The sequence below is a fragment of the Miscanthus floridulus genome, chromosome 8 (assembly GCF_019320115.1).
Source record: "Miscanthus floridulus cultivar M001 chromosome 8, ASM1932011v1, whole genome shotgun sequence".
Classification (NCBI taxonomy): Eukaryota; Viridiplantae; Streptophyta; class Magnoliopsida; order Poales; family Poaceae; genus Miscanthus; species Miscanthus floridulus.
Window position 1 is genome coordinate 53938033 of NC_089587.1, and position 10805 is coordinate 53948837.

At 46.2% G+C, this 10805-nt stretch overlaps 1 protein-coding gene across 1 annotated transcript; it reads left to right on the forward strand.

Moving 5' to 3' along the window:
* The first annotated feature begins 554 nt into the window (after positions 1-554).
* On the forward strand, positions 555-3532 carry LOC136476397 (zinc finger protein HD1-like). The gene is made up of 3 exons (XM_066474221.1): positions 555-1282; positions 1485-1711; positions 3160-3532. The coding sequence occupies exons 1-3, from the start codon at positions 707-709 to the stop codon at positions 3167-3169; spliced, it is 813 nt and encodes a 270-aa protein (XP_066330318.1). The 5' UTR covers positions 555-706; the 3' UTR covers positions 3170-3532.
* The last annotated feature ends 7273 nt before the right edge of the window (positions 3533-10805 follow it).

The following is a 10805-nucleotide window of genomic DNA, read 5'->3' on the forward strand; positions in this document are numbered from 1 at the left end:
CTAGATATTTCCATAAATAAATAAATCTAAGCCATGCGGTGTTACCAGCCGCTGGATAAAGATAAACCCATCACGCTCCACAGCTACGCCTCCCGGTCCCGGGAAGGAGAGAGAGACAGAGAGTGTGAAGTGAGGGGTGAGGGGGAAGAGAGAGAAAAGGAAGGCACGGAAGGAATGTCCAGCTGGAGGCTCCCGCGGCCAGTAGTGGGAGCGAAGCGTATCCGCAGAGGATCCTCGGTTGGAGGCTCAAAACCTCCCGCATCCACGCCTTGTTTAGATCATCTCTAAATTCCAAGTTTTTTCACTTTTTTTTCATCACATCAATTTTTGAACACATGTATCGAGTATTAAATATAGATAAAAAAATTAACTAATTGCACAGTTTGATTGTAAATCACGAGACGAATCTTTTAAGCCTAGTTAATCCATAATCAGACAAAGTTTATTAAATACAAACAAAACGTGCTACAGTATCCGAATTACAAAAATTTACCATCTAAACAAGCCCCCAACCAAACTCCAGCCTCACATCACACACCACATACTGCTCAACCAAACTCCAGCCTCACATCACACACCACATACTGCTCCTTCCGTTTACTCCCTCCTCCTCACATCTCTCTCGCCGCTGCAAACAAAGGCAAGGAAAGAAACCGAGAAATCTCCCCCTGCGTGTGTGGCGAGGCGAGGTCGAAGGGCGAGGATCATGTCGGCGGCGGCGGCGGCGGCGGGGGAAGGGGGGAAGGAGAAAGGCGCCGCCGGCCCCGGCCCCGGGTGCGCGTGCGAGCTGTGCGGCGCCACAGCGAGGGTGTACTGCAGCGCCGACGAGGCCACGCTCTGCTGGGGCTGCGACGCGCAGGTGCACGGCGCCAACTTCCTGGTGGCGCGGCACGCGCGCGCGCTGCTGTGCCGGGGCTGCGCGCGCCCCACGCCGTGGCGCGCCGCGGGCCCGCGCCTCGGCCCCACCGCCTCCCTCTGCGACCGCTGCGTCCGCCGCGGCCAGGGCGCCGTCGGCGTGGGCGGCGCCGACGAGGAGATGGGCGGTGCCGCCGGCGGCCGAGACGACGAGGATGACGACAACGGCAGCGGCGACGGCGACGACGAGGTGGTCCTTGAGGACGAGGACGACGACGACGAGGAGGAGGAGGAAGGGGAGGGGGAGAACCAGGTCGTGCCGTGGACGGAGGAAGCCGAGGCGACGCCGCCGCCCGTCGCCAGCTCCACGTCCAGCAGCAGCCGGGAGGCCCCCGCCAACGGCGCGAGTGCCGCAGAGTGCGCAAAGGTGCCGCCTTTATCGCCCCTCTCTCGATTTGCCATTCTATCGCTCGATCTGCCATTCTATCGCTTTGCAAAGATGCCATTTTTATAGTCGATCGGGATGCTTTCCCTCGTGAATCGTGGTCGACGATGATAGGATCGACTATTTCCTCCAATTCGTGAGCGACCGGTCGTTCTGATCCAAATGTCGCCATGTTTCTTTCCAGGAGAACGTGCCGTGCTCCACCTCGCAGCCGGGCTTGTGCCAGTACTCGTCGTCAGCGCGCCACGGCGGCCGCAGCGACGAGGCCACCTCCTCCCGGAACGGTGGCCGGTTCCTCGCCTCCCGCCACAGGAAGAGATCGCCCTCAGATTTCTTCAGCTCCGGGTCCGCGCAATCCGGGAGCGGCACTCCGGCGAGGAATTGCTCCAACGCGGGCATTGGCCGAAATGAGTGAGTCTGCAACCCCCCTTGATCTGAAAATTCCATGGCATGTTTATTTCAGTGAAGTGAATACTTAAGAACTGCAAGTACCATTCACTGTACTACAAAAATGGAAAAGTTTCTGCTAGCGAACGTGGATGCAATTATGCATCTTAACAAGCAAGATGTGCAGTACTGAATTAAAAAAATAAATATGGTAGATCGATCTCTTTTAAATAACTCGTGAGTAGCATTGCCAGGGAATAATTAATAAAAATACTAATTGTAAGGTGAGCGAATTGATATAAACGATGGAAAAAGTGTACATAACCCCCTCACCTATTGTTGCCCGACTAATTTACCCCCAAACCTATAAAACCAGGTATTTAACCCCCTCACCTTTGCAAAACCGTTCAAATAACCCCTAGGGTGGTTTTGCATAGCAGTTTTGCCACGCTGGTGCGCTGAGGTGGTATTTGATGCTGACGTGGACGACTGACAAGTAGCCCCGCTTGTAAGTGGGCAGGTCTTCTCCCCTTACCTCCCGCGGCACGACGCTTCCTTCTCCCGACGACGTCTTGTTCCCCTTCTCCGGCGTTTCCTTACCCACCGGTGGCTGGCGAGCTCGCGCTCGCAGGTGAACAATTGAAGCAAATACATAGATAAACGTGCAAGCACTGATGGTCGGCGCATGCGTCACGGGATGAGTGGCGGCGGCGCGGGGAGCTATTTCGGTGCGGACAGCGAGGCTCAGGATGAGAGAAGACCTGTCCACTTACAAGTGGGGCTTGTCCACGTCAGCATCAAATTCCACCTCAGCGCGCCAGCGTGGCAAAACCGCTATGCAAAACCACCCTAAGGGGTTATTTGAACGGTTTTGCAAAGGTAAGAGGGTTAAATACCTGGTTTTGTATGTTGGGGGTGAAGTAGTCGAGGAGCAATAGGTGAGGGGGTTATGTAGACTTTTTCCTATAAACGATGTAGCAAAAGGTCGATGGCTACTTATGGGTTTTACGGTCATGAAGTTTCTACTGGGAAAAAGGGATGGCTGCATCATAACGAGAAAGCTTTGCTTGCCTTGCCAAGAGCCATCATATGATGCTTGGAGTGATTCGCAATCCCAGTAGTGCTCTAGCTGATGGGTAGCCAACTTGCTTTTAGATTCTAAAAGCATTACATTTCCACTTTTTTGTGGTCTATTTTCGGTGTAGCGACATGTAGATGGTATGCGAGCTTGTGAGCTGCCAAGTGTCAATTATCACACTCGAATGCTACTGTTTAATCTCGTCTGTCAGAGAAGGTGTTCATGCCTAGTATTTAAGCCTTGAACTATATTTTGTTGTTGCTAGGATGACTTCATGATTGGTAATTTCTATAGGTTGGAACACCTTTTGGTGAAATTTGGCAACTCAGTATGAGTCTTGTTTCATGATTGTGATCAAAGTTGCTCATGGTAGATTTATGTTTTGTTATTGCAGCTTTACCTGAGGCAGGCAACTTGTGATGACTGGTGTAGATGATGATGCTAACTACATTAGAAGGTCACTTTTAGTGTATCCAAGCTTTGGGAAGATGTGGATCACGACGAGATCAGTTTCCGCCAAGGCATACATCTTTCTTCGGTCATCAAATTGAGGCGTGCATCTTTGTTCGGTCGTCAACCTTGCACGCGCTGAGTTATCAGGGCAGCTGCCCCAGAAACATGATAGTATTCCTAAATGGCGACAGCTTTGCTGGAGATTGTATATGTCCCCACTACTTTGTTGTGTTTAATTCCTTCCTCTTCTGTTTGTGGATAAGGCGTATTTGCTAACCTAAGAAAAATGATATAGGCTCGCATTTGCACTGGCATTGTGTGATGGCCTCACTGTCTGGATGCTTCCTTTGTGCCCGAAGTCCTAATTTCATGTCTCGCCACAGTTCTTTTGGTGAGATTTACTATTTATGGCCACAATGGCAGCTGAAACATGCGGCACTGTTGCTCACCTGGCAATACAATTTGTGCAAGTTGCCTCATGGCAAAGATGGATCTGGAATTCGTAATTACCCAGTTGGGCATGGGATTAGGATATGATTCGTGTGTGGATGCTTGGTTATCTGGTCAAATAGGTGTTCTTAAATGGAAAATATCCAGCCTGGGTAGGGGGAACGCAGAAGTAACATCATTTGAAATATCTGCAGAGGTTGAGGTTGATCTAAAGCTCATCAGGTCAGTGACAGCAACGTGCAGATTTTGATACTGCCACAACCCCACAAGCCTGCCTGCCTGCTTAGGGGCATCAGATTCTTCGTCCTAATCTTTTCTTTTGATCCCAGGCCCGGTCGCTATCGACACCACTCACCACAAAGAAACACGCCTGAAAATGAAAGCAGGGGTACATCATGGCATGGATGTACGCTTGCTGCTGCTGCTGCTTGCTTTGTGGTGTGAAAGAGAGTTGCAGGGAACTGAAGCGTTTCTATTATATTCTGCTGGCGTTTAGCATGGACATGGAAGCATCGTGCAAACAAGCCACATGCCTGCCGGTGGCCTGCAGCTTTGCTTGCAACCGGTGGCACACTTGGGCAATAGATTAGTGGCCAAGCGTGAGTCATCAGGAGCTCAAGAATATGCAGACTAGGGGATCAGAGCTTCTCCTTGATTGACCACACACCATTTTAAAAGACCGTTAAGTTTAGTTTGAGAAGAAGACACCGCAATCATACTAATAAGCTATGCCATCCTATGGGCTATTGTCACACCCAATTTTAAGAATAAAATTGAATGCATAAAGCTCATGTGTGTTCAGGGATCAGTCACACACATAAGTCGACAAATTACATAAAGTATCATAATGATGTTTCTTACATCACGATTAATACCATTACATAATCTTATACAACACAGCGGAAAATAAAAGATAACTCTCTCGTGGTAACTCCATCACAGGGACGGTCAACTGGTTGATCACAAGCCTAATAGTCCTCAGAAAACTCCTCATACACATTGTCATCTGTTACCCATCCGGAATTTTTATCCAAATATAGAAAGTAAACAAGCGTAAGTACTTCCCGTACTTAACAAGTTAACATGGGGTTATGAAAGCTCAAAAAGGATGACACTGGCTTATTACAGTTAGCATTTTTAGCAGGTCAAGATTTTATCATCAACTATTATCAAGTTATGCTTAAGCCCAATTAAACCCACGTGATCAGATATCAGAATCAATTGTATCATATTATCATCATAGAACATCATAAATGAGCACAATAATTAACCAGTTATTCTGTGAGTTTTCCGGGCCGCTCGTGACCGTGAGCATGGCTGTTATAACAGTTTATAACCCTCTACAGAGGTTGTGCACATTCACCGCGAGTCGTGATTCCCATATGCCCGGATTAATTACTCCCATATCACTACCAAGGTGAGTGGGCATGGTACACTATGAAGCCATTTCATAGGTTTCTCTAATAAGTTAGGGCCGCTAGGTTTCCTCGGCAGGCAGATGTAGAAACCCCCCTTTCCTATGACACATATCCATCGCGACTATACACATAGGAACAGAGGCAGCCCTATACCCAATGTGGCAAGCCCCTTTTGCGCCATAAAGGTAACCTCTAACAAGCTAGAAAAGATCCTATTACTGAGCTAAAGTCAGATCCATATGACTCTCACGGTTGCACTGTCAGTCCCAGCTTTTGCCGACAGATAAGTACTTATGGAGGGCGGGAGGGCTTAGGGCATCATGATCAAAGTTATTTGCACCTTCGTCCTATGGATCAGTTGTTATAAAGCACGTTTTACCTTTATTTCCATAGAACCTTTAACCATTGTTTAGATCATGTTCAGTTAGAGCGCTAGCAATCTACCCATATGCAATTAACCCATAGGAGTCAAGGAAACATGTCATCAAATGACTAGGATGTCCTTATGGTTATCAAAGTTAGACACATGCACATGAGTGAATGATTAAAGTGAATAGGACATTAAGGTAGGCCCATGCTATACTTGCCTTGGTTAGCAAACTCCTGCTGGTCGTCGAAGAACTCTTGGTCTCCAACGTTCTCCTCACCGTCTGAACGCGACCAACACAGCAACATACAACATTCCAAAGGCATTCATGCAAAGTAAACAATCCTATAGTTAGAACAGTACACCAGCAGTATAGAAAATAAGATAAAATGTTTATGAAAAGATTCTATATCTCGCTACGATCACTTCAACGCGAAGTTCATGAAAAATGGAGCTAAAACGCGAAAGTTATGATTTAAATGGGATTTCCTATAGCAATTTATTTAACTAAATCTAATCTCAAAATTTAAATGTTGCAAACAGGGTTAACAGTGGTATTAACAAGTAGAGAACTTAATTGTGAACCTAACGTGATTTGAACGGGTCAAATCGAAGCTATAACGACGATTTTATAAGCAACACAGTGCAATGGCATTTCTATAAATACTGAAAACGTATTTTGGACTAAAACAGTATATTTTACATTTTCAAAAGGGAAAAGCATACTCTGGAAATGTGTTTTGGACTACGGGTTAAGACTTAGAAAAGCTCAGGGACTCATTAGCAAAACCGACTCACGAAGGGGTATCGACTTACGTGGTCCGTTGGATCACAGATGGGTGGCTCGGATTAGATCTGGGGGGAAGAAAGAAGGAGCCGGCCGGGAACAGTAGCTCCGGCGGCGGCGCAACCATGGCCGATGGCAAGGAACATGCTGGCGCGTGCGGAACTCGGCCTACGGGCCACGGGTCGAAGAACTGAGGGCACTGGGAGATGGCGGGGGTGAAGGAGACCTCGGCCAGGCCGATACGGCGGCCGAAGGACGCGGCCGAGGCGGCGGTCGCCATGGCCGGTGGCCGAAAGCTCATGGGCGCACGCAAAACGGACCCTAGAAGCCGTGAAACAAGAAAACAACGGCACGGGGAGAAGGAGGGGAGCAAGGGGGTTCTCACAGCGGGGAAAATTGATGTCGATGGTGGCTCGGGGACGGCTGACCACACGGAGGGCGGACGACGGATCACGGCTCACCAGTGCAGCGGTTGCGACCTCTGCTGCGCTCGGTGAACGTGAAGAATAAGTGGGGAAAGCAGCAGGAGGAGCGGTGGGGTCACGGCTCTGTTTTAAATGAGGCCAGGGAGCGGGGCGATGTGCCCACGTCGCGAGGAGCGGGCGTGGGGCGGCAGTTGCGGCTGACGCGAGCGGTGTGGGAGGTTGGGGGCATCTCTGATGGGCGGGACCGGGTTGTCAGCGGCAGAGAGGGAAGGAGGTGCGCGGGCCGTTGCCGTGCGGTGCTAGGCCAAGGGAGCGGCGGCGGTTGCCAGCATGCAGGAGAGAGCGGGCGTGGGTTGGGCCGGCCCAAGAGAAAAACAGGAGGAGGGGAAAGGAGGGCGCGCGTAGCTGGGCTAGCGGGCTGGCGTGGAAGAAAAGGCCCGTGGGCCGAAATGAAGAAGGAGAGAGAGTGAGAAGGATTTTTCCTTTTCTTTTTCCAAATAGATTTCCAAAAGCACTTTCAAATAGATTTTTTAATTCATTTGAACTTTGAATTAAGACTAATCATCACAAAAATAAATATGCAGCAGCATGTATGCATCAAGTAGTTACTAACCTTATGTTTGATTTTAATTCCATAAAAATTATTATTTCCCTAGGTTCAATGCTCACAAAAAATGCTTAATAAATCGTTTTATCTATTTTGGAAAAATGCAAAATTTTCAGGGTATTACAATTCTAGCCCCCTTAAAAAGAATCTCGTCCTCGAGATTGGTTGATCGCTTACTCGAACAGCTGCGAATAAGATTTTCTCAGATCATCTTCTCTTTCCCAAGTAGCCGCATCCTCTGAATATCGATTCCACTGCACCTTGCACATCTTTATAGTTCGGCTTCTTGTAACTCTTTCTGTAGTTTCCAAGATCTTTATCGGATACTCTTCATATGTAAGATCTTCCTTAACAGTAAGCTCTTCCAAAGGAATCTGCTCTTCTAGTACTCTCAAACACTTTTTCAATTGAGAAACATGGAACACATCATGCACACCTGACAAACTTTCCGGTAGTTCCAATTGATAGGCCACTTCTCCACGTCTCTCTATAATCCGGAAAGGTCCAATATACCTCGGTGCTAGCTTGTCCTTCATATTGAATCTTCTCACACTTTTCATTGGTGACACCTTTAGGTACACATAATCACCAACTTCGAAAGTCAGCTCTCTTCTGCGAGTATCATCGTAACTCTTCTATCGGGACTGAGCCACCCTCAAGTTGTCCCTAATCATTCTCACTTGTTCTTCTATGTCTCTAAGGACATCGGGTCCAAACACTTGAGTTTCACCAGTCTGATTCCAGAACAAAGGCGTTCTACATTTACGCCCATACATCGCCTCAAAAGGTGCCATCTTGAGACTCTTCTGGTAACTGTTGTTGTACGAGAACTCCACATATGGCAGACTCTTATCCCAACTAGTACCATACTGTAGGGCACAAGCTCTCAATATATCTTCCAAAATCTAATTGATCCTTTCAGTCTGTCCATCAGTTTGTGGGTGGTAAGCAGAACTGAAATTCAACTTTGTCCCTAAAGATCTATGTACTTTTTGCCAGAATTGCGATGTAAACTGAGTGCCTCTATCCAACACAATTTTCTTAGGAACACCATGTAAGCACACTATCCTTTCCATGTACAACTCTGCTAGCCTTGCACTCATATAGGTAGTCTTGACTGGTAAAAAGTGAGCAACCTTGGTGAGTCGATCCACTATTACCCATATTGAATCATAACCTCTTTGAATGTGGGGCAAACCTATGATAAAATCCATACCAACTTCTTCCCATTTTCACTCAGGAATCTTCATTGGTTGTAGCAATCCTGCAGGTCTTTGATGCTCAGCTTTCACTCTTTGACAAGTGTCACACAAAGCCACATACTCTGCCACATCTCTCTTCAAACCATACCACCAATACTTCTCTTTGAGATCCAAGTACATCTTCGTACTTCTAGAATGTATAGAATAAGCAGACTCACAGGCCTCTTGCAGAATTGCATCACGGATAGCCTTCACTTCAGGTACACATATCCTTTTTTCAAACCAAAGAGTACTATTCTCATCCATCCTGAATCCTGGTGCCTTTTCAAGCACTACATTCTCCGCTATCTCTTTTAGTTTTTCATCCTCCAACTGACTTTTGCGTATCTCTTGCTCCAATGTAGGCTCTATCACCAATTCCATTGCATTAGTGACAAAACTCAAGTTGAGATGCTCCATTTTAGCACACAACTCTGTTGGCATCAATGTCATCCCAAGTCCATTGACATAACTCTTCCTGCTAAGTGCATTAGCTATGACATTTGCTTTTCCCAGATGATAATGCACTTTCAAGTCATAGTCTTTGATCAATTCCAATCAACGACGTTGTCTCAAATTCAGATCTGACTGAGTAAAGATATACTTCAAACTCTTGTGATCTATATAGATATCACTCTTATGCCCAATTAGATAATGTCTCTAGATTTTCAAAGCATGAACCACAGCTGCCAATTCTAAGTCAAGAGTAGGGTAGTTCAACTCATGCTTCCTCAATTGTCTAGATGCATATGCCACTACTCTTCCTTCTTGCATAAGCACACATCCATGGCCCAAACGGGATGCATTGCAATATATAGAGAAGTTCTTGCTTAAATCTGGCAAAGTCAACACTGGAGCTATAGTCAATCTCTTCTTTAGCTCATCAAAGTTTGCCTGACATTTATCAGACCATATAAATTTAGTATTCTTTTCCAACAGAGCTGTCATAGGCTTAGCAAGCTTGAAAAAACCTTCAATGAACCTCCTGTAGTATCCAGCCAATCCTAAAAAGCTACGAATCTCACTTACATTGATTGATGGTTTTCAATTCAACACATCTTGTACTTTGCCTGGGTCCACTGCTATTCCACCATTGGAGACAACATGACCCAGAAAAGAGACCTCCTTCAACCAAAACTCACACTTGCTTCGCTTAGCATACAACTTATGTTCTCTAAGCTTTTACAAGACCAACCTTATATGCTCAGCATGTTCTTCTTCGGTCTTGGAGAATATTAGTATGTCATCAATGAATACCACCATAAATTTATCAAGAAACTCCATGAACACCTTATTCATCAGATACATAAAGTATGTAGGTGCATTGGTCAATCCAAAAGACATAATGATATACTCATACAAGCCATACCGTGTAGTGAATGTTGTCTTAGGTATGTCCGAATTTCGAATCTTTAGTTGATGGTAACCTGAGCGGAGATCAATCTTGGAGAACACATATGCTCCTCTCAACTGATCAAATAAATCATCAATCCTAGGCAAAGGGTATTTATTCTTGATAGTCACCTCTTTAAGTGAATGGTAATCCACACACATCCATTGGCTACCATCATTCTTATCCACAAAGATCACATGTGCCCCCCATGGGGAAGAACTAGGGCGTATAAAACCTTTTTCTTGCAACTCTTTTAGTTGTTTCTTAAGCTCTTTTAATTCATTAACCCCCATTCTATATGGACGTTTAGCTATTGGTGCAGTTCCAGGTAATAATTCAATAATGAATTCAATGTCACGGTCAGGTGGCATACCTGGCAAGTCATCGGGGAAGACATCCGAGAACTCCTCTACAACACGATCTTGTTTATTGGCATCACCATCCAGCTGGTTCACAGTGGCCATTGACTGAGCTTACACTACCACTTCTACATAGATTCTATCTCCATTGGGTGATGTCACAACAACAGATCTCTCTTGACACTGAATCACTGCCCGGTGTTGTTTCATCCAATCCATTCCTAGAATAAGATCAATTCCTGCTGTTCTCAACACAATAGGTTTCACTTTGAAGTCTACCCTCTTAAGGAAATACTAGCTGAGGGACTCCAATAAGAAGCTAGCATACTACCTCCTGATGAATTTACTAGTATGGGGTTTTTCATGGCACATAAAGGTATGCTACGTATTCTAACAAAAGCTTGGGAAATAAAAGAATGCGAAGCACCGAAATAAAAAAGTACTATAGCAGAGATTGAGTTGACACTAAATGTACCCAACATGACCTCAGGCGTCTCCTAAGCTGCATCAGGTGACACATAGTTCACCTTCATAGTGTGA